Source organism: Histoplasma capsulatum (assembly GCF_000150115.1).
Source record: "Histoplasma capsulatum G186AR genomic scaffold supercont2.1, whole genome shotgun sequence".
Taxonomy (NCBI): domain Eukaryota; kingdom Fungi; phylum Ascomycota; class Eurotiomycetes; order Onygenales; family Ajellomycetaceae; genus Histoplasma; species Histoplasma capsulatum.
This window is the reverse complement of record NW_025544801.1, coordinates 3389240-3412590: the sequence shown is the minus strand read 5'-3', so window position 1 is coordinate 3412590 and position 23351 is coordinate 3389240. Positions and strand designations below refer to the sequence as shown.

The following is a 23351-nucleotide window of genomic DNA, read 5'->3' as shown; positions in this document are numbered from 1 at the left end:
GAGAAATAATCCAGATTGGAAAATGCGGATTGGAGAGATGTATTAAAATTTCTTGGGTAAATTTTGTTGAATAGTACTTTTTTTGCCATATAAATATACATACATCTATCGCTCGCTAGCATGCCACGCGACCACACCTATTTATTTAATCTTGGAAGCAGTGCTGATCCCGCTAGGTAGTTACAATGAACCTACCTTCCACCTCCATCAAGGGGCAAGTGTTGGAGGGATTGGATTGGGTGATTCGTACCCTCTATATGATTGAGCTCTTTTGCCCTGGTGGCCTAATCGCAAGTTAACTAAACTGAATCATGACTAAGCGAGATCACCAAAAACTGCTTTTGCTCAGAGCCAAAAGTCTTGAAGCATTCCTCGGCTTCTAACCGAAACATGCCTGCAAAAACCATTGTTGCTGACGGTTTATGGCATTGCCTCTGCCCGTCTTACAAGCAGGCGTCATTGAAGTGGCGAAACTTCCCAGGACAGCTGAAGCGACATGTCAATCCCGCCGTCAATGCTGCCCGATTCTTCTCGCGAACCAGAGAAGCCGCCTTGCTCACCCCAGGATTAAAACCAAACGTCGCAACGGAAGATGACGCGCTTCCTGGGAAGCATGATTCAGATATGCCAGGTGATATGGATCAGTATTTTATAGAATCCCCGCCGGGGAAGCATTTCTCTAAGAGAACGCTCTGGGAATACAAGAATCTGGATTGGTCTACTCGAAACCGAGAGGATGGCCACATTGAAAGAATGCTACGGAAGACAGTCGAGGGAGCGCCGGATTACAAATATACCATGAAATTGATGAGGGAACTTATCCGGAGACGAGGCTTTCAGCCGCAAACATGGCATTACACCGTACTGATAACGGCCAATTCGGATGCGTTGCTGGGGTGTCCGAAGCACGTCCGAAGTCTCTTGAAGGAGATGGACGAAAATCACATACCAATTGATTCAGCCACTCTCCATGCGGCATTGCAGGTATAGCTTGTTCCTGCCCCAGACACGCCCTCCCGCTACTCGCTTTCAGATCATTTATTTGCTTTATACTAATGTGGAAAGCCATGAGTAGGTCCTCGCAGTGCACCCCGATTATATTTTGCGCCAGACAATCATTCACACTCTACGCGATCGATGGCTGACAATTTCACCTGAAGGATGGCATAATATCGTAACTGGATTCATCCGGGAGGGGCAGTTTGAAATGGCGCTGGACCACATATCCCGCATGCAAGCCCAGAACATCCAAGTTGAGCCATGGCTCTACAGCCTTTTAATATATAATCTTTGCGAAGTCAGCGACTTCGACATGATTTTAGAGCTGATGGCTAAGTGGATAAGTGCCGGAAATGAGCTCTCGCCCAACCTGTGGTTTCACATACTCGTTGCAGCCAGCGAGTCATTCCACGAGAAATGCGTCACTTTTGTATGGAAGAAGCGCGTTCAGCTCGGCCTTATCAATCCCCCGTACGGCGTCTGCAGCAACATTCTCGTAATGACATCGCGAACAGGTAATACATGGCTTGCCCGTGAAGTTTTCCGAGTTCTTCAAGAACGCCAGGGCAATTTCTTGCTGGAAGATTACAATTGTTTCGTAGACACCTGTCTCGCCGCAGACGACCTCGAACTTGCCTTGAGCGTCCTTTGCACTGCTCAAAAGGCAACATTCAAGCTTGACGAAACTGCCACACGGTCGATCCTCACCTACTGTATCGAAAAGAATATTCGGCCGCGAACTGTCTGGCAAAGGCTGGCAGACATGAAAACAAAAGAACTTTACAACGTGCCTCTGGTAGCTGTAAATGCCGTGATCGAAATGGCCATCCACCACAAGAGCATGACCGTAGCTCTGGAATTTTACCATGCACTAGTCGATGTTTTCGAACACCGGCCCTCAGCCACAACTTTCAACCATCTCATCCGCGGCTGCCGTGTCACAGGCGCGCATGAGATGGCAAATTTTTTCGTTCAGGAGATGGTTCTTCTCGACATCTTCCCGGACCGGATGACATACGAACTCCTGGTACTGCTCTGTGTTGATGCGGGACGGTTCCGCGAGGCGCATAGATACTTTGTCGAAATGATGGATAGTGGGTTTTCGTTGACGCCTGGGTCGAAGGTACATGTTCGCACGCGATGTTTCGATTCTGATGACCAGTATGCGAAGCTTTTGCGATATGATTCCGAGATACGAAAGCCGATTGCTAGACAGCTTATGGAGCGTTGATAATGTGTCACGTAGCCGAGGAATAAATTTTTTACATTGTAGATGTGATTCTATATTTCCATTACTCAGCTTGTAGTTATACAAACGGTTTTTAATCCCAAGAGTTATTTTATTTCTGTTTAACCTTTGAAAATCGGTCCTTCAAGCTGGTAGTTGTCTGCATGCATAGCTATACAATCATGTGGATGCATCGTTAACTTGCTCCGAACTTGTCGATGTACTGTACATGTATAGTGCATATAATGAGCGAAATCGCGCGTAGAGACATTGGATTCTAACAAAGCATGACATCATTGCTGGGGCAGGCAACTTCGAACAACACTAGACATTACCAACCAACAACCAACAACCATGGAAACACTTCGCCCCCATTCTCAACTCACCAGATATTCGGCAGCATCTTTAACTGCCAGAAGTGCTACTTAAGAATGATGCCTCAACTCATGAACGGTTATTGTATGCTATAACCTGGGAATAAAAAGGGAACGTCCTTTACCGGCTCATCAAGTGTCTCCTGGAGTTGGTTATTTTTGTCATGGTGTGTGTTCTCTGTTTCAACAACATATGCTACCCGTCAATTGATTCACAACCATAGGGTCTTTCAACGCGAATAGAGCACTCATTTTGCTGATTAATTAATTGGCTGGACTAATAGGCCTCCATACTCCGCCAGATAGTTGCGAGTCCCCGGCTCCGCCATCCCGAAACTGGCCTTGATCTCTGCTATGTAACTGATGAGAGTACGTGATTTAAAGTGTCCCATTATATTTCGGTTCTCCCCCTAAAGCTATTGACCCGCTTATCCTAGTAATTGCTACCTCGGGCCCTTCTTCCACTTACCCCCGACGTGCCTATCGCAACCCCACAGACTCCCTTGTCCGTTTCCTAGACCTCAAACACGGCGAAGATTGGGCAATATGGGAATTCCGGGCGGAGGGCACTGGATACCCAGACGAAGAGGTCTACGGTCGTATCCACCACTTTCCCTTTCCAGACCACCACCCACCGCCATTCGCACTTATTCCCCATATCATGGCAAGTATGCGGAATTGGTTGCTGAGAAATGGGGATAATTGGGGCACAATGGAAAGGGAAATGGGAAATATTGAAAGTAATGATGCGAAGGGAAAACGGGTAGTTGTCGTGCATTGCAAAGCGGGCAAGGGGCGGAGTGGAACGATTGCATGTAGCTTTCTGATTAGTGAGAGGGGATGGGAAGCTGATAAGGCACTCAGGCGGTTTACGGAAAGGAGAATGAGAGCGAGGTTTGGGGAAGGTGTGAGCATACCCAGCCAGTTGAGGTGGGTGAGCTATGTGGATCGATGGACGAAGGATCTGGGGAAGGTCTATGTGGAGAGGCCTGTGGAGGTGATGGAGGTGCATATTTGGGGATTGAGAGATGGCGTGGAGGTTGATGTGGAGGGGTTTGTTGAGGAAGGGAGGCGAATCAAATGTTTTCATCGGTTTAGTCGGAGTGAGGGGGTTATAATAGGTGGTGATAGCGAGGAGGAGAATGAGAGAGAGGAGAATGGGTGTGAGGATGGCAAAAAGCGAGTGAAAACTTGGCCAAACGCAAGGGAGATTGATGACGAGAGTACATTGGGCAAGGCCGACAGCTCGACTCTCCCAGCCGCTGCCAACGACACATCGCCGCCCTCCGTATCTTCAGACTCGCCATTCCAACCCGTCATCTCCCCGAAACCCTGGCCCAAAATGTTCCAAAGCATCTTTTTTTCCTCCGCAGACGTAGAAACCGCCATTCCAGCTATAATCCTCCGCCCCCGAAACAAAGTCATAATTCCGACCTCAGATGTGAACATCAGCATCGACCGGCGCGCCATGTCTGCGTACACCGGCTGGACGATGGTTACATCTGTCGCCCACGTCTGGTTCAATGCCTACTTTGAGGGTGGACAGGCATATGATTCTGGCGTCTTTGAAGTGGATTGGGAGGCACTGGATGGGATTCGTGGGACGAATAATAGAGGGATCAAGGCGTTGGATCGGTTGAAGGTTGTGTGGAGGTATGCGGAGGCGGAAAAGGAACCCGAAGCAGGGGCTGGGATACAAGTTACTGGAGGAAGAGTTATCTCCGAGCCAGCGCCAGGAGAACCTGTTTTAGAGAGCCATGCGGCGGATTGGCGAGGTCAGGAACAACGGGAGCATGGGGGTATTGACCCCAATGCTTCTAGTGAAGATCTGTTGAGGAGATCTTTATGACCTCATTCAAGCCGAGCCAGCAAGCGTTTTGAGAGTGAAGTTCCCTGGGCTAGATCATGGCTACGGTGCTAACGTGAAATTAGATACAAATCTTAGGTGACAGATGTTCGAGCTTTGAAGACTGGCGGCTCCTCTCTCCAGCCAGTGTTACCAGAAAGAGTTATAGACAAGAACAGTTCTAACCATTGACTGCATGGTATTACGTGAGGCGTTCGAGGAGTCGGTGGGGAATTGATAAATGACATAGCGAAAATGGGCAACATGTCCCATTATCATTCGGGTAGCGTTCCATAGTATAAAACGGAGATATAAGGAATGAGAGAACTTTCATAATTAGATCAAGACAGAGAAGAAAATATCATGAAATTGTAATCACATCTGAATTTCAACGCTACCTAGTAGAGTATGGGACCTTTCTCAAGAACGGAGGTATTCTAGCATAGGAAAGGCCAGTTCCGCATACATTGGGGTGCAGGAGCTGTAACGTATCAGCTAAACACGCCTAGCAAGAAAACAAGCTCGCTATCGTAAGTAAACGCATATATGGCTATTTAGCCCCTTCCGACAAACACCGTTTGATTTTTCCCATAAGAGTAAACACTGTGCTTAGCTTACACATCCTCGTAAGGCGCCAAAATAAGGGGGAGCTTCAATTCGTCATTAACAACACTCACGCACGCACAGAGACACACAGAAACACACAACCTCCCCTCTACGCTGGGTATCAAAAAGGAGGCGGGTAGGAAACGGAGTTACAGTAGAATGTCCCTGATTTCAGCTGCCACCCCGTCCTCTTCCACGCCCCCTTCCACCTCGACCCCCACCCCTCGCGCGATCTAACCTCCCACCATCCCCACGATGCTGCTGGCTACCACGGGTCCGATTCGAGGACTGATTTTGTTGCTGGTCCTTTGCCAGATCGACGACTTCTTCGGGGACTCGTAAGTATTTGATCTAGTATATTTGAGTTAGCCATCTACACACATATATATACATAATTATATATGTTAAAAAGGCGAAATGAACATATAGTGACAGACGTACATTATTGCCTCTCACATAAACCTCGGGCAATCTGAAAAAGCGGTCACCTTCGGGACTTGTCTGGACGACTTCTTTGAGGATCAGGTTCATCCAGTTGTCGCAATTAACGAGATGGCCATTGAGGGTTTCGCCATTTTTAAGCTCGACGAGCATGGGATGGCCTTGGGCGGCTGTTAGCAGGCCTAAGGGGAGCTGGATGGAGTAGAAGCAAGTATTAGTGTTGGAGTATATGTAGCTATTTGGTTATCCGCAAGAAGCGAGGGGTAGGACTGGGAGCTCCGACTACAAACGTACCATGATCAAGCAATGCCGGGCGTTAGTCTGGTACTATCGGGGCATTGGCGACCATCCAACACAAAATATCTCGTTTGTATATTCTCTCAACACAGCCAGCGCATTCTCTTTCTTATTTTTATTTGATATCCAATTCAAGCCATGATTGGCAAAGAACTGTTGTTCTGGAACATGGTTAATCCGATGCCGCGGGCTCGAAACACCGGCGGAATATTAGTCATCCCTCGGGATTCTCCGAGAGCTGAGCCTCACTCCAAACGCAACGTTGGATTTCTGTGCCAATCGACGAGTTTGCATATTATGTTGGAACAGAGATACCCAAATAAAGAATCCTTGGAGTCGTGCCTCTGCATAACAATGGTCAATGACTGAGCGTGGCAGCGCGCTGTGATCCAATATGCGTGTGCGCGCCGCCTCCGCGCTCCTGTGGTCTTGTGGCTTTGCCATTGCATTCTCCCATGTTATTCCGCACACGAGGAGTGCCTCCTACGATGACGATTATCCAGGCCCTAGCTATCCTGTGGAAGCATGGTCAGGTCAGGCTGAGTTCTATTTTAATTTTACGCTATTAGTTATATTAGAAACTGACATTTATATGAATTGTATTTATATATAGATGATGAAAACAGCACTACTACGAGGTTTGATTCTTTATGTGATGGTTGTTTTGGCTCCATTGATATAAGCTATGTATGTCAATGGATTTCTGCAGTTTATTTTTTACCATAAGAAAGTTTTCTGATTTTTTTGGAATCCAGGTCTTTGATATTCACATCTCCAGCACGCAATTCGCGTGTGAGGAGGCAAATGTCACTCTCAACCAGCGCAAATTGGACCTTGTATGGCATGGCAACAATGGAATCGGTTCCGGAATATTCCCTGCTAACATGACCAACGGAGAGCAAACCCATGAATTATCTCTCAACTATCTTGCGTTTTGCATATCTAGCCCTCAAAGTGACGGGGCGCAATACACTGCCCAAATACTCACCGTGACGTTCAAACCAACAAATCAAATAACGGAAAATGAACGCACGTCCGGGTTCGCGGTTTCATTTAATTCTGTTGGAACTCCCAGGATATACCGCCTAGTGGCATCCCCCATTGATCTCTTAGACGACAGTACATTTGAATCATGGAGGGATCCCCTCGATCCTTCCAATTTACCGATCTCCATAGATAAAGCCGTGAACAGCGAGTATACTCTCTCCGAAGATCTTAAACGCCTTCATGCTCTCAAAGCTGAGGCCCACAAACTGCAAGAGGAAATTAAATTCAAGGAACAAGAGATCCGAAAACATCTCCTCCAGGACTGTAAATCTATGGCGACACGGCTTAAAGAGTGCGCAAATTTATCGTGTTTTATCAGGACCTCATTAGAAATAGTTCCGGACGCCTTCCGCCTCGTGAAGCATCAATTCGGTCCACTGCCCTCTTCTCTTTCAGACAGCCCCTGTCGCCCACTCCCAAGCAACCCATACAAAACACATTCTTCCCAAGCCACACCACCGTCAAATATACCCAATCCGAATGTCCTCACAAAGCCCCAATCCACTCCATCTCTAAGTTCTCAAGTATCAACTCTCCCCTCTCACACTACACTCATCCCCACAAGTCTCACCAACTACCACACCCACAACTATTATAACGATCTCAGCAACTGTCACGATCTACCCGAAGGCTATAATGCTCCAAACTGTCGCCATGTCCTATATGGACATGATACCCTTATCCGTCACGATATTCCTACCCGCGGCCCTTCTATCCTACTGAAGAGCATTGCAATAATCCTTCTAATCACCTCCCTTTTCATCGTTCTTATAAAGCACTGCCGCAATTCCCCATCCTGGCTGCGGCGTCGTGTCGATCTCGCAGCACGCCGCGAGGAACGTCGTACACGAAATGCCTACCTGAATGCCGCACGCAGATATAGATGGCGTCAGTGGTGGAATAGTCGCTTTAGATGGGGAGGACGCCGGAATTCGGTGGATTTGAGACATACGCAACATGGGCAGCAACAGCACCAGCGTCATAATATGCTTATAAGGGTTGATGAAGGGTATGAAAGTGGAAGCATTACTTCAAATAATAGGACAGGAGTGGGTGACGAAGGAGGGGGGGGAGAAGCCATTCAAGCAGAAATTCTCGGATTCCGCAGGGTTCTCGAATTCGTAGGCGAGCTTATCAGGCCGGATTACAGCTATTATAGCAGTGACGACACGCATAATAACAACAGCAGCAGCGACTATTCGCACCTCCAAGGAGCTGGGGATGACAGTGCTGGGGACTATCAGAGGGATATTTCTCAGTTGCCCTTCCCCGCCACTGCTCCATCGTCCGTGGCACCACTGACCACCACCATCTACTCTCCGCGGACGAGCACGGTGTTGAGCATCGAAACGGATTCGTCAGATACGTTGGATAGTTTAGATCCCGAGACAGCGACGATGTTTAGTGGGTAGCTGTATTGTATGGATTTGAAGGAAGAAGATAAGGGGTTTTTCTGGATAATACGATATGTATATTTTATTTATTTAATACCGATTGTTTACTTTTATTGCATTGCCCCATCCCTTCAGATATGATATCCGCCTTGTTTCGGAGGGTTTTGATGGAGCAGCAGGCCGGCCTATTCGCAATTTCACCTTCCCTTCCTTCCTTTTCTCCCCCGCTTCTTTAGTCGTACATCTCATTTCCTATTGATATGGATTCCTAACGCTGGGTCCGGTTCTGCTACTGGCGGGCACTATCTATTAACCAATTTAATCGAGTATGCACCTTTTCTCCTTGGCTGTATTTCATTTTCCTTCTCGATCTTGTGTCCGGTTTTCTTCCGTTTTTCTCCTGTCTCAGTCTTATTCCTTTTTCTTCCTTTTTTGCGGTTACCCCCTGGGATACTTTCAGTATCAAGATGCAATATATGTTTCTCTTTTGATCTGTGTATGCTGTTGATAGAGAGTAAGGTATTAATTAACCTTGGCTGAACTATTCCAGCTGAGCTTGAAACAATCTTGAGCATATCTCAGCTGCAAGGCACCCTGAAAACGAGGAAGTGAAAGGCAGCCTCAGGGAAAATAATAATTCCGTAGCAGATTTTAGGGAGGAGAGGGGTTATACCACCGGCCAAATAAATATAATATCAATCGGGCCGTGGCCATGGCCATGTTTTCTTATAGCGGAAAGCGAGAAGACAACCTCCACGAGAACCTCGACTTCGGTAGATATGGACCATGGACTCCAGAACCGCTCTTGTTGGGCTAAATGGCTAAGGCCGGCAGATAATAAAGATGCTAAAGAATGCTGCGACAGACAAGGTGGATTTCTGAGGCAGCAAACCTGGTCAGCATCTTCATGGCTCAGGAGGTTGTCGCCGGAGGTTGAAGGCATTCTGCTGGAGGGTGGGTAGTGGTGTTCCTATTCTAACCCTTGGAGCAAGTTCTTGTAGAATATCACTCATGGAGAGCAGGAGAAGAGGAGCAGAAGATTAGGTAATGTGGTGCTGGCTTCAGCCTATTTACAATGTGAGGGAGGTCGATTGCAGATCTCCAAGATTCAAAATTTCCTCCACAACTTACTAACTAGCTAGACCCGAGCGCCACCATGTCACCACCCTCTCCTGCTTAACCTTGGAACTTTCTCTTCCCCGCCAATCCGTCTTTCTCGGCGTATGTCACTGGCGTTCTTAAAACGACAAAATCTGCCCGGTTCCTGTCGTTTGACACTCCTTGTCAGTGCAATTGAGGGGAGGACAGGTACCAAGAATGAAATAGGGAGTGCCAGTTGGGAGCCATTTCCAGAGTTAAGCGCAGGAAGGCAAGAAGTTTTGAGAAAACCCTGCTCCAATTACCAGAACAAGGTGCTGCGGCTTGGTTTTGATTTCTGCAATTGATGGAACAAGTAAGGAAGCACATCGACGGTACATGGCGTTTGCCAGCATGACAAGTGCAAAATAAAAAGGGAAATTGAAACAGAGTAAAAAAGAAGAAGAAATGAACTCCTTCCACTCTCCAATGAACTGTTCACTCATCAAAACATTAGAAAGAAACACGTGGGATAAGAAGAAAAAGGTAAATATGGGAAAAGAAAATAATACAAAGTCAAGAAAGGAAGAAAAAGCACCATACATAGGTAGCTCCTCAAATTTTCTTCTTCTTCGCATCCCCATTCCCCACTCCACCTTCCATTCCCGCTTCACCACTATCCTTATCCTCACCTTCCTGATCCTCACTCTCCTCATCCTCATCCTCAAACACAGTAAACTTCCGCTTCCCCCTCTTCCTTGCGGGCCTATCCTCTCCCCGTCCAACGTCTCCATCCCCCCCCTCCTGTGTTTCCCTATTTTCAAACGCCTTGAGCAACCCATCATATCCCTCCTCCACATTCCCCACCGTCTCCTCCAACTTCTCCAACCGCTCTGCCCTGTCCAGCTGGATCAACAAATCCCGATGTCTCTTATACAACCGCTGCTTTACAAGCATGCGCCACCAGTAATACCGCCGATCATCCTCGTTGGATGCGCGCCACTTCTGTACAAGAAGGCGTGCCGTGGGTGTGCTAGTTGGGGCTGCCTCACCAGCGCCCATACCTATGCCACTGCCGCGGTGGGATGCAGGGATTTGACTGAGGAGGTACATTTCGACGATGTGCGCGAATTGGACTGGGGCGAGCTTGTACTGGATGCGAAGGCTGTGGAGGGTGGCGGTTGGGAGGAGGGTGGAAGTTGGCATGAAGCGGGGACGGCGAGAGCGGCGGGCTTTCTTTGAATCATTGTTTTGGCCGTTATTGGCATTGTTGTCTTCTGGTGGGTATGGGTTGGCGTTTATGGTAATGTTATGTTTGAGGAATTCTGGGAGGAGAGTTTTGTAGTCGTTTGTGTCGCGGAGGTAGTCGAAGGCTTCGTTGGGGTCTTCGACCGTGAGTTCGTGTAGAGTGGGGTCGGCGAGGCAAGCCGAGTGGATTGTGTGGTAGAGTTGGGAGCCGTGGCCGGATTGCTGGTGGGGACGGAGGATGAGGAATTGGGCGATGCGGAGGCGTGCGGGGAGTTTGGAGATGGAGATTTCCTCAGCGTATGGGAAGGGAATGTCGGTGATTTTATGGTTGTTGGAGTTGCTGGGTTCGTGGAGGTAGAAGTACCATCGATAAGTTGTTGCGTATCCTACAAACGAGTATGATGGCGTGGTAGGAGTTGGAGGGTCTATCTTCTCGTAACTATTCCGGACAACAGATTAAGTTAGAAGGTTAATTGAATTGTTTCATGTCGGCAAAAGGTGCTTACACAAAATAGACCGTCCATCTCTGAAGGGTCCATTCTAAATCATCCGTTGCGATGGGCCTGCCTCCCTCAATGAAAAAGGAAACAAATATTTGTATCCGGTCGAGCAGTGTGCGAACTTCCGGGTCGACTAAAGAACCCGCCCAGATCTCATAATTCCTCTGCTTGCTTGAATAGCTGTGAACAAGCTTGCCCGGGGGTTTAAAGTCCTTCGCAGCTTCATCGTTGAGAACAGATTGTTCAAACTCCTCTACTGGCACGAACGAAGCTACATACACAGACAAAGTTAACCACATATATTCAACCCGCGAACGAAAGAGTGGATGCCGCCTCCTTACATTTCGGGAGCCAGGGATCCAAGGTCGTCAATAAATCCACCGGAGCGACATCTGCAACAGTCTTGAACTTCTCATTGTACGAAATATGTACGTTTAACCGGAGATCATGCGCGGAGAAGCGCATTCGGATGTTCAATCCCTTGTAACCGAATATTGTTTCCTCCTCACCAAATATTGGATATGTAAACTCGGGCCGAAACGTGGAGAGCGTATTTAGTTTAGTTTCGACTGGTTGGACCATGGATATCTGAATGGCATGGCTGGCATCACAGGTCCCTATATCGCGAAAGAAAACAGTAAATGGTCAGCGAATTAGTTGTTTTTATGATCTCCATCCTCCAGAATGGAGCTGTTAGGAACGGCAAATCCGAAGGGCAGGATATGTTGCTCACAAGATGATTGGTTCTCCATTTCGGCCAAATATGTCAGCTGGCGCGCTGACAACCATATAGTATAAGTCTCGCAATGGGGGCTGGCAGCGTTGACAGTAAATATATCAATATCAATTGTCAAACAAGTCCTCGATGTCAGCGCGTTCTCAGGTTACACGTCGGCTGACCCCTCGGGTGACTGACCTGACCTACGCTAGTGTAGGTCACCTGACCCTATAGAAATGGTGACTAGTCAAAGGGTCAGTTGAGCTCCTTACCAACTTGATCTCTTACAAGCTCTTACCAACTGCCCTGAGCCTCTGCTAGCACCCCCATCATCAATACTAGTCCACTACTAATCACTCAATTTTATATAAGACAGACTCACAGAGTGAAGTAAAGTCTCTAAGAATTATGTAATAATAAATAAATTAAAAAAAGTATTGATTAGTCAGTGACTAGTCATTGATTAATTATAGAGTAGTAATTTAATATATTAAATAATTTAAATAACTATACTCTGTATATTAAATTTATATTGACTAGTATCTGACTAGTAATATATCAGTAATTCACTAGTGCAATATTAATAGTTAATAATGAGTTTATAACTAACTAGTAACTTACTAGTCAGTAACTGATTAAATAATAGTAAAGAACTAGTTTTATATACTATATTTTCATTCATAGTTTATATATACTTCTCAATTTAATAATATTCAAGATTTAATCAATTTCTATTATTCAAAAAAAGAATTATAATATTCATTTTCACTGTGTGTATTATAGATGTATGAGAAGGTAAAAGTTCATTTTTGTTTTATCCTCAACTGACCCATTTTGTGCCAAGAAATTATTTGGGTCAGGTGACTAGCACTAGCGTAGGTCAGGTGAGTCACCCGAGGGGTCAGCCGACGTGTAGTCTCGCGCGTTCTTGAAGTCGCGTCGAATTAATGAGGTTGAAGTGACCAATTACTAACCCAAATAGGCAGATATATGTCATGTGATTGAGATGCCCCATTGATTTTCCTAAATAGGTAATTTCCGTTCATTGAGAGTATCTAGTTGAGCACTTGTTACGCTCTGGAACAATGAGAACGAACAGCAAGTGAATAGATTCAGCCCTTGGGACTTATCCCTAAGACTGTTTTATTTCGACAGCTCCGCCGGCCGAAGGATTTATCTACGAGGACTAGTACTGGGTACGAGCTATTGTTCCTCAACAGGCAATAAGGTCAAGAATGAGATCATCTCCTCTATCCTGTCATGTAGATGTGCTGGCCTCTCGGGCATGAACAGAGTACTAGGCCATCTACTTTTTTGCCACAAAAAGGCACCATGATTGTGTTGGGGATTGCCAATATATACGGCCCGGCACTGAATATAAGCGGCAAGGAATGAGTCCTGTCGATAACTGGGAGAATACACTCACCTCTCGACCTTCAATAACCCCACTTGTATGGCAGGCTTGAAGTAAAGGGGCCAAGATCTCCCCATCAGAACGCTTTCCCCTCACTCCTCTTCACCATATATCATACAGATATGCAGCAAAGTAAGTGCATACTCGACAATCTCCAAATGTAAGTCGTTTATACTTCCATTGCGGGAAAGGATCTTGTGTGAGAAAGGTTCTCGTGCGCAGGCACAGACCTCGACGGATTTTCCTCTCAGAAATTCTGTGAGTGTCTTTGATACGCATGGCCTGAAAAGCTTCAAATGGGCTGCAGGTTCTTGCTTGCTTGACAGATGTTGTTGTCCGATCAATGCTGGTCAGATTAGTTCAGCGATCTAGGATGTTGTACCTCTTGCCGACGCGGTTGCAAAATAAAGAAATAAAGAAATAAATAATAAAATAAAATAAAAACCAACAATTGTATATTTCCTCAACCTCAAAGTCTTTGAGGGGACGTTTTTTGGTTTTGCAGCTAAACTTGACTCGGAACATTTTTTTCCCGTTGGCCAATCTAACTTGACTTCTGGTTGCCAGATAACTAGTTGAAACCCTATTGCTAAACTTGAACCAAAGTCGCGCGCTCGATCTCCCCGTGTCGTCAACTCTATAAAATAATTATATTGGGCACGCAGCGGAGTCCAGAAACAAAGATTCCGGGCGATTCCCCTTTTCGCCGTTGCATGGCCTCCGCCTCCCTCCTCTCCGCTGCTCGCCATCGTCCCCACCTGTCTTTCACTTCCTATTTCCATCCATATCTCTATAACTGGTCCCGACCGAACGGGCGCTCCTTTTCGCGATGGATAGATAGAGACGCCTGATATATCTGCAGTTGGTCGGAATAGTCGAGCACCTCAGGCCATGATGTACGGGCTTTTAACCTTACTCATCTTGAGTTTGCTGATGGCAATAGCGTAAGACTACCTCCAATCCAATTGATCCCCTCTCCCCATCTCCCCCAAACCACGACCCGAAGTATTTTGCTGCTACTATTATTTCTCGAACACCAAGCCTTATTTCTACTCTATATTGTGGCTGCAGCTCCTTCGTCATTGGTTCACTCCCACTCTCCTTCTCGCTATCTTCGTCGCAATTACGCTTTATATCCGCCCTTGGGATGGGTGTCCTGGTCGGCACATCCCTGATCGTAATTATCCCCGAGGGAGTGGACACCCTCTACAGCTCCACCGCGATATCGCATACGCATTCCAACAAGAGATATGTTGACACCGTTGATGGAGGAACAATCCATGCGCTGAATGCGCGCTGGCAGCACTCAGCTGCCCGCACCTCCTTTCTTGTCCGAAGAGATACACTCCAGTCGGAAGACTCAGCCAAAGTGGATTCACCGCACGAGGTGGACTCCGGACAATCAGGTGATGGTGGAAGGCTACACATCCTAGGCGACCACGAAGGGAATGACAAGGACAAGACTCAAGAGAATGAAAAGGATGGAGCGGAACCACAACCAACCTCGCCGCACCCTTGGGTCGGCATCTCTCTTATCAGCGGCTTCATTCTAATGTACCTAATCGATACCCTCCCTTCCGTCGCCTCGTCGCCCACGAACCAACAGCAACGCCCTTACCATATATCACTGGATAACCTAGATTTCGGCCTTAGTCTCGCTTCCTCCCCCTCCCGCAACGGAACCGGCAGCGTCGGCAGTGGCCTTCTTACCACTGCCACTACCAGCAGCAGCAGCAGCACTGCCCGCAATGGCTTCGCAACCACAATCGGCCTGGTAATCCACGCTGCGGCGGATGGAGTGGCACTCGGCGCATCGATATCCGACACAAACCTCAGCTTCGTCGTCTTCCTCGCGATCATGGTACATAAAGCGCCCGCTGCCTTTGGGCTAACCACGATATTGTTAAAGCAAGGGTTGTCGACCCGTGCAGTAAAGGGTCATTTGTTGATGTTTAGCCTAGGAGCGCCAGTGGGTGCGCTTCTTACGTGGATTGTTGCCCATACGGTTTTGGCAGGCAATGCAAGTGATGAGCGGGCAACGCAGTGGCGGACGGGAATGTTGTTGTTGTTTTCGGCGGGATCATTTTTGTGAGCGCGCTCTCTTTCTCTCTCAGAAGGAATAAAAAAAATGCATTCTAACCATTTCATCGCACTTAGGTATGTTGCAATGCACACGATGCAAGAAATGGGCATGTCGACGGAAATGTCCCGGCGTGATTCATCATATGCCAACGGATATGCTGTCCATGATCGGGATAATGCACAAAGAACCCAACAAAAGTCCATGAAGGATCTGATCGCAACTGTCGTGGGAATGATCCTTCCCCTGTTCTTGCAGATTGGACACGCTGGTTGAGTTTGGGAAAATGCAAAAATGCAGATAGATTTACTCCCCTTACTCCGCTCTGACTCTAGGTGTTGGAGGACTGGTTATAGCGGCACAATGCACACATGAATTGGGACGCGATCCGCCTATCTATCCCTCCCTTTCAGAATAGCCTTCGACTCAACTCCGTCATTGCAGAGTTACGTTCGTATCGCCAATCGCTATAGCTATGTCATCAAAACATTTCTATAGCTGTACTTGGTTAAAATAAAACCTCCGCTTCTTTTGTGTGTGGCGTTCGTTTCCGTCCTTGTCAGGCTCCATTATTTCCACACCGCCTCGGGAAGATGGTGAATCTGAACAGCGGAATGTTGTATTTTGATTTCTGTAATGAGGATAAGAAAGGAAGAAAGAACACAACTCCTTGCATGTCCTGTTAGACTGGCTTCGATCTATATTTCTGATCTTTGGTGTTAGGCTTTATATGGAAAATACTTCAGTTTAGATCCTTTCATTCCTTCTGTGAACTTGGAACAGAGAGATCTGCTTTTTCAATACCTCCTTCTTTTCTCTTTATTGTTATATTAAGGGTCAACGGCCATTGATAGCTATAGATTTGTTTGTATCTTTTTAATGGTAACTCTCCTCTCCCACCTCTCCCGATACCCCCCGTTCTTTTTTCGTCCTTTTTCTTCTTTTTCATCGATTTAATAATGTCATAACGCCCAAGTGATATTCCCGTTACAGCTTTCTACCCTCATAATCTCGTTTTCCTTAATATAGCCGAATTTATTAACTACAGGCATATATGTACTATACGTGCAAAGCACCAATGAATGTAGCCGATACAATGGCACACAGTATGGTTTGAGCTGTAGCCGCCGATTCCTTCTCAACGCGTTGCAAATCTAGTCAGGCTGTCCTAAGGCCATTAAACTTTTCTTCTAATGTAATCAGTTTGCAACACTTGGACCACTTCTGCTCTTTGATTGCCGACTGGGAGAGATACGAAATGCACCCAATCCGCTATCCCAGACAGCAGCCCAACAGTCCCAGTAGAATAAAAATTACCGAGAAGGGGGGATAATTTAGACGCCTTTTAAAATAGACTGAGCTATATCTGTTGAACTATAAGCGAGGAACTAAAGCGAGAATTTGTTGGAGTGAAAGTCACTAGTACTTGATTTTACACTTATTTTAGCTGCGTATTCAAGTATCTGTGACCTATCGCCTTGCCTGCGGCCAGCCTCCCAGTTTTACTTCTTCCATTCCCACCAACTCCGGCTCCCCTACTTCAACCATCTCCAGACCAAAAGACTCTGGCCGCCACTACCTCACTAGCCTTTTGCGTGAAACCTCTCGGCAAAGGCAAAAGGCAACATAGCAAACGACCAGCCTTCCGTGTGGCTTGACCCTAGCTAGTCGTCATTCTAGTTAAGCGCTCTCCAAGTTTCTCCTGGCGCTGGTTTGGCACGAGACGAGACAACCTTCCTCCCCCGACCGACCACCGTTATTGTCGATACATGAGGGATCTCGAAAATCTCAGGTCTCGGAGCGGAGAGCCTACGTGCCTGACGACAATTTCTCGCTAAAGCACATTAGAGAACCCCAAGAAGCTGCACATTATTCACTCCCAAAATACCATTTCTTTCCGGGGTCCATGGAGCAGAGATATTTCCCATATACCTCATCCTCGCGCCGAGTAACAATGGCAGACCCGGACGAGGAGAGCGATGATAACTCTGCTGCTTCGCTGCCAGCTGGACGCTCTCGCAGAAGGTCGACAAATAGCTTGTCCGCCTCTGCACACTCCCGTTCCAAACTGTTGCGCACGCCAAACAAATCCATCCCCCCATTTCACAACCTCCACCCCTCTGCTCCCACTTCCCCTCCAACTCCCGCCCCGAGTCCGACACCACACCAACGAGCCCCTAGCTGGCAGAGCGCTGGCGAAGACGAGGACACCTTTCTGCGGGATGCGAGACAGCATTTCAGCTTGCTAGGGCGTGCGGAGGGACAAAGGTTTCTGGCGGAGATTCTGAATCTATGTGATAATCAGCAACTCAGTTTTGTCTATCATTTTGTCAGCCCGCGGCTGAAGAAGGATCCGTTTAAAGTGCTTCCGAATGAGCTATGTTTGCGGGTAAATATTGATTTTTATTGTGCCCATTTTTTCTTCCTTTTTAGCCGCCCTGCGGAAATTTTGTGCTAATGAGAATTGTAAGATCCTTTCATTCATCGATGATCCCAAAACACTTGCTCGAGCATCGCAAGTCTCAACACGATGGCACGAGCTTCTAAATGATGATATGACCTGGAAGCTCCTGTGTGATAATCATGCTTATAGAACCATGTCCGAAGACACCCACGAGGATTCAGAGCCCTTCTCCTTCGCCCTTCCTCCAAACCCCTACGATCCCCGTTTCGCGCAGCAGCAGTTGAACAACAGCGACGACCCTTCGGCAAGTAATAATAGCGCAGTTACTACGCCTACGACATCCAGAGCACCCTCGTCGTTAGGAAACCACTCACGGAAACGACGAGTGAAGACCAAAACCTACAGATCACATTTCAAGCAGAGATACATGGTTGAAGCGGCCTGGCGGAAGGGGGGACATTTAATCACCAAACACATCACGCCAGATCATGGTGTTGTTACAAGCCTGCATTTAACGTCCAAGTTCATCGCCGTCGCGCTGGATAATGCCAAGATTCACATTTTCAATACAGAGGGTGAGCATCAGAGGACATTACAAGGCCATGTCATGGGCGTTTGGGCCATGGTACCGTGGGATGATATTCTTGTCAGTGGTGGATGTGACCGTGACGTGCGTGTGTGGAATATGGCTACTGGGTATGTTTTGTCGCGTCTCTCATTCAATACAATACGACTTTGCCGCTAACCGCCGAGGTATTCAGTGAGAGCATCCACAAGCTGCGAGGCCACACCTCCACCGTGCGCTGTCTAAAAATGTCAAACGCAACTACCGCTATCTCAGGATCTCGCGATACGACCTTGCGGATATGGGACCTCGCGAAGGGTGTGTGCAAACACGTACTCGTCGGCCATCAAGCCAGTGTCCGCTGCCTAGGGATCCACGGTGACCTCGTCGTCTCGGGTAGCTACGACACAACTGCGAAGATTTGGAACATCTCCGAAGGGCGGTGCCTGAGAACGTTAGCTGGCCACTTCAGCCAAATCTATGCGATCGCTTTTGACGGTAAGCGGATCGCGACGGGTAGCTTGGACACGAGTGTGCGCATCTGGGACCTGCAGACTGGCCAGTGCCATGCCATATTGCAAGGACACACCTCTCTCGTCGGCCAGCTGCAAATGCGCGGCGACACGCTTGTCACTGGTGGTTCGGACGGATCTGTCCGTGTCTGGTCACTGCTGCGGATGGCGGCGATCCACCGGCTGGCGGCACACGATAATAGTATTACGAGTCTGCAGTTTGATGATAATCGGATTGTGAGCGGTGGTAGTGATGGGCGGGTTAAGATTTGGAATTTGAGGACGGGCCAGTTGGTGAGAGAGCTGAGTCAGCCGGCGGAGGCTGTGTGGAGGGTTGCGTTTGAGGATGAAAAGGCGGTGGTTATGGCGACAAGGGCGGGCCGGACTGTTATGGAGGTAAGCTGCATAATTCCAAAGACATACTCCCTCTCAAATTTCTCTTGTCTTTTTCCCCCAAGTTTTCCAAAATACTAATTCCAACTTTAGGTCTGGTCTTTCGCACCGCCCGATGATGCCTTCGACGATCCTGGTTCAGACTCCGATAGCCAGTCCAGCACCGTAGATCTAGGCTTCAGCAATAACAATAGCACCAGTCACCATGAATTCGATAATCCCTACCATCACCATCATCACCCGGATGATAATATTAATAACCCCGCCTCGTCTTCCGCCGTCACCGAAGTGGAATCATCATCATCCTCGCTGTCATCATCGTCGTCCGTAGCTGTACTCTCCCCGCCTCCGGCCGCAGCCGCAGACCCAGTCCCGTTGACCTCCGCATCTACCGCATTGCAGAACACTACCCAGGATTTGGATATGCAAGATGTTTTCATCGATATCAGCAATAGCAACAGCAGCGGCGGCAGGGATGCGAATGACCACTGACTGGCCCGTGGCTCTCATAACCTCTAATTTTAACAATGGTGTAATAGCAAATTGGCGAATCGGCGATGGCATTTGACACTAGTTTGGTCGGGAATCTCGTGTGATAACTTCATATATATATATATTTATTTATATGTATATTGTTCTTTCTCTAGGAGTAATGGAGACACAAGGAACGTGTTGACAGAAAAACAGGGGACGGGGTGGCGGTTGCGGTCGTGGTGTTGTTGTTTCTTTCTCTAGATATAGATATGCTCCGTGACTTTTTTCTGTCTTAGGTGGAAGAATATATAGATGGGGACGGAGCAGGAGGGCGAAAGGGAAATGGGGAAAGGAAGAACGGAAAACACAGGACGGCGGCAAATTTCTCTTTATTTGATGAGGCCAATATATCATATCTAACGGTCGAGCTATTTCTGGTGTGTTTTAAGTAGTTGAATGCCTACCACGTAGAAGCAGACTAACTAAAACGCCAACAATATGAGCACAAAAATACAAATACCAAATAAACAAATAAATAGGTGAAGAGAGGAGAGGAGAAAGCAAGGAATGAAAGGAATGAATTCACTCGTTGATAGTTCTAGAAATAAATAAAAGCGAAATACATAAGAATGGAAGAATGGAAGTATGGGATGAATATAAAATAATATGAGAGATTTTTCTCGGCAGCATCTTGCTAGCCATACATTTGTATCCCCTTCCACCTTCAGTACTCACGCTCGAGATGGATATATCCCACCATTTTATCAATGTCAATTGCGCCCTTGGGGCCAGGTAATGCTGTTAGGGGCAGGGATCAGCCCGGTGCCGCTGGGCTGGGAGCTGATATTCTCCCCCGCCTGTCATCTGGGCGTTGAGAGGATTATTCCTATGTACTGTAATTAAGGTGGCACTTATGCAGGGGCTAATCACCGTTAGTGTAAGACATAGATAGTACAACTGTATCTGAGTATTTGGCCAGTTTGGTAGGCAGGCTAAATGGCTCGATTCAAAACTTGTTCAAAGTGAGGCCGATAACTCGCAACGCTTCCAACCTTAACGATGTTTCGGCTACCATGGTGGCGATCCGGTCCTGCTATAGGGGGAAATGCCTTGGATATATCCCATGGCCATGGAATATTGACGGAGAAGGCCTGAGTTACGATGATGTAACCTGCTAGCCCAAGAAACTGCCTGGCTTGGAAATTAGAGAGCACGAGAACAGTACGGGAACTCGAAAAAGCAACTCCCTACCGTATTTCACACTGCTGACTGAACAGCTTCGTTCTTTTCCTTTCAATTGTGCCTCCTTTCGGGATCTAATGACGACTCTAGAAGGCGATATGCAGCCACTGATTACGTAATCGCTCACCAGCCACATCGCTCTCACCGCTCTAGGAACAATGTTGATACGATCCGCCCGCTAACCAGGTTAGTATCCTTGAGGCGGCAGAAAACGGCATCGAGGCTTCCAAGCTCCCGACTCCAATTAACTTGGTATCACAACCCTCCTACGCATCCAAGTTGTCTTGTTTTGCCAATTCTTGGCGTACCTCGCCCGTCGCCGCACATATCCTTCACTACTCCAACTTACTCACAGATCGGGCTTGTGCTGCCGCAGAACCACCAACCCGTGCCAATTCCTGGCACAGAGCACAGCAAACAGAGCATCCCAGGCGCAACATCCCATCCAGACACCCGTAAACAGGAAGACGAATGATGGATAGCCAGGAAGGCCCTTCGAAGGGCTCTGCCCACCACCACAACAACCACACCCATAATAATGCTCCCGCCCCGCCAAACCCCCCTAGCATAGAAGCAGCCTACAAGCACAAATGCATTGAGCTGAAAAAACGTCTGAACGAAGTCGAAGCGGCCAACGATGCAATGCGCATCCGCAACGCACAGGGTCACCGTTACATTCAGAAAATGCGCCTCGAGTCCTGTATGCTTCTCGAGCGCCTGGCTGTCTTGACGGGCATGGCTGAGGAACAGGGGATTAGTACAGAGCTACGCGCGCGCAGCGTGGCGCTGTTGAAGGAGATGGATCCTCATTACACGTCCGCGGCACATGGAGGAGCGGGAAGGGCGGGGGAAGGTCCCTCCTCTGCTGGTGTCAAGCGTGCGTTTTACGGAATTGATTACATGGATGACGGCACTGAAGGGAGCTCCGAGGGGCATCCGCCAACTGTATGCTACCTCCGAAGCTCCCGCTCTGGCTCGTTCGTTGCATTGCGTGTTTTGTGTTTAATCTCGGGCTTTCATTTGCTGACAGCAGTATCTCTCTATTCAGCCCCAGGAACGCCCTCTTCGAGTGAAACGTAGTCGCCGCACCGACGACTCCACCACCCACCTTGACAACCCTGATAAAGATGTTGACCTCATGAACCTGAGCACGTCGTCCACTCTCCCACCTCTCCTTCCAGCCACTCGACGCCGTTCCCCACCTCCCACCCACGAACTCGACAGCCGCATAAAACACTACAACCCACCACCCGCTCCTATGTCCTCCTCTTCAGCGATAGATCATCATTATCCCCGCCAACCGCCTCTCGCCTCATCCCCCTCCAATCACAACAACAGCCACCACCGACGCCCTAGCGGTAGCGGGACCAATTTTGGTCAAGGCCAAGGTTCCACGCCGACAGGAACATCCGAACCTCAACACTCCAATCAGCGGTATATATCTGCCTTTGAGGACTTCACCAATCGCACGCGGGACAAGGTTATTCATGACCTTGTTGACGCGTACGGTCCTGAGACGAATATCACGCCAGACGATGTCGATCGTGCACTTGCGGAGCATTGGGAGTCGTTAGACCCAGCAACGAAGAGGCAGTACGGGGACCGGCGCGAGAGCAGAGATGGCTTGTAATATTATCCATAACCAACGAGGAAAGGGGAAGAAAAATGGGGAGGAGCCCAGCCAGGGTTTTATTCTCGTCGATGTGTTCTGATGGACCTTTGTTCTTTACCTCTTCCACTCGCATAAAGTATCTTGTAATAAATATATCGCCCGACGGTCGAGCACCTCCACTCTCTCGCTTCCCTTTCTCTGTTTCGTTGTCAATCTTCCAGCAGTTTTCGTCCGTAGCTGGGTTATATTTATTTTCCCATGCCACATTCGTTGCTGGTCATTTTCCATGTTTTCTTAACCCCCCCATACCATATTAGCAGCAATTTTGCTCCCGATTTATATAAGCATCCAGTTTCCTCCTTGCCTAACATCTTAATCATTAGCCCCAAACTACTGTACTCTTACCAGGAAGAAGCTTTTGGCCGAGGACTCGACCTCTGTACCTTACAACCTCCATTTCATACATCCTTTTTTTGTCTTTTGTCCCTTTTCTCTCTTGGACACACTTGATGTTTGTGCCTTCTACTTTGCTTCTCCTCTCTGCCTTAAAAATCCTCCTTGTTTTTTTTTTTTTTTTTTTTTTTTTTCCATATTTCCGTTTTTCCTAGCTCTCTGACGGAATATCCAGTTCTTCCTAACCTTGCGTATTTGCGTACCTTTGTTTTTCACTGCCAACTCCGTTGTCTTGCTTTTTCCCCTCCCAAATCAACGTTATGTCCGTCTGGTATTATACCTATATTTTCTAACCTCCCTCACAGCCACCGACTTTCCTGATTTCGGTAGTTCATTTCCTTCTTTATTTAGTTATATGTACGCGACATGCTTCTGGCATATTATGCGATATCAGTGGGGATTTCTTCAGCTCGCGGGGTTGCTGTTG

The 23351-nt window shown here is 47.7% G+C and overlaps 8 protein-coding genes across 8 annotated transcripts; 6 read left to right on the top strand and 2 right to left on the bottom strand.

The window, feature by feature from the left end:
* Positions 1-390: 390 nt before the first annotated feature.
* Positions 391-2329, top strand: HCBG_01109 (pentatricopeptide repeat protein; the record flags this gene model as incomplete). Its single annotated transcript, XM_045428159.1, has 2 exons — positions 391-984; positions 1076-2329. 2 exons carry the CDS (start codon positions 391-393, stop codon positions 2228-2230), a joined length of 1749 nt encoding a protein of 582 aa, XP_045292134.1.
* A 185-nt stretch (positions 2330-2514) lies between these two features.
* Positions 2515-4450, top strand: HCBG_01108 (dual specificity phosphatase; the record flags this gene model as incomplete). The annotated part of the gene is made up of 4 exons (XM_045428158.1): positions 2515-2686; positions 2713-2768; positions 2886-2970; positions 3039-4450. 4 exons carry the CDS (start codon positions 2515-2517, stop codon positions 4448-4450), a joined length of 1725 nt encoding a protein of 574 aa, XP_045292133.1.
* Positions 4451-5109: 659 nt separating this feature from the next.
* Positions 5110-5791, bottom strand: HCBG_01107 (small nuclear ribonucleoprotein; the record flags this gene model as incomplete). Its single annotated transcript, XM_045428157.1, has 3 exons — positions 5110-5404; positions 5495-5686; positions 5789-5791. 3 exons carry the CDS (start codon positions 5789-5791, stop codon positions 5225-5227), a joined length of 375 nt encoding a protein of 124 aa, XP_045292132.1.
* A 394-nt stretch (positions 5792-6185) lies between these two features.
* HCBG_01106 (uncharacterized protein) lies at positions 6186-8250 on the top strand (the record flags this gene model as incomplete). The annotated part of the gene is made up of 3 exons (XM_045428156.1): positions 6186-6324; positions 6405-6478; positions 6547-8250. The coding sequence occupies 3 exons, from the start codon at positions 6186-6188 to the stop codon at positions 8248-8250; spliced, it is 1917 nt and encodes a 638-aa protein (XP_045292131.1).
* A 1674-nt stretch (positions 8251-9924) lies between these two features.
* HCBG_01105 (histone acetyltransferase type B catalytic subunit) lies at positions 9925-11639 on the bottom strand (the record flags this gene model as incomplete). The annotated part of the gene is made up of 3 exons (XM_045428155.1): positions 9925-10996; positions 11064-11328; positions 11399-11639. 3 exons carry the CDS (start codon positions 11637-11639, stop codon positions 9925-9927), a joined length of 1578 nt encoding a protein of 525 aa, XP_045292130.1.
* Positions 11640-14336: 2697 nt separating this feature from the next.
* HCBG_01104 (zinc transporter ZIP9) lies at positions 14337-15545 on the top strand (the record flags this gene model as incomplete). The annotated part of the gene is made up of 2 exons (XM_045428154.1): positions 14337-15277; positions 15347-15545. 2 exons carry the CDS (start codon positions 14337-14339, stop codon positions 15543-15545), a joined length of 1140 nt encoding a protein of 379 aa, XP_045292129.1.
* A 1347-nt stretch (positions 15546-16892) lies between these two features.
* HCBG_01103 (F-box and WD repeat-containing protein) lies at positions 16893-20008 on the top strand (the record flags this gene model as incomplete). Its single annotated transcript, XM_045428153.1, has 4 exons — positions 16893-17658; positions 17741-18369; positions 18435-19146; positions 19237-20008. The coding sequence occupies 4 exons, from the start codon at positions 17224-17226 to the stop codon at positions 19633-19635; spliced, it is 2175 nt and encodes a 724-aa protein (XP_045292128.1).
* Positions 20009-21333: 1325 nt separating this feature from the next.
* HCBG_01102 (uncharacterized protein) lies at positions 21334-22657 on the top strand (the record flags this gene model as incomplete). The annotated part of the gene is made up of 2 exons (XM_045428152.1): positions 21334-21804; positions 21908-22657. 2 exons carry the CDS (start codon positions 21334-21336, stop codon positions 22487-22489), a joined length of 1053 nt encoding a protein of 350 aa, XP_045292127.1.
* Positions 22658-23351: the final 694 nt, after the last annotated feature.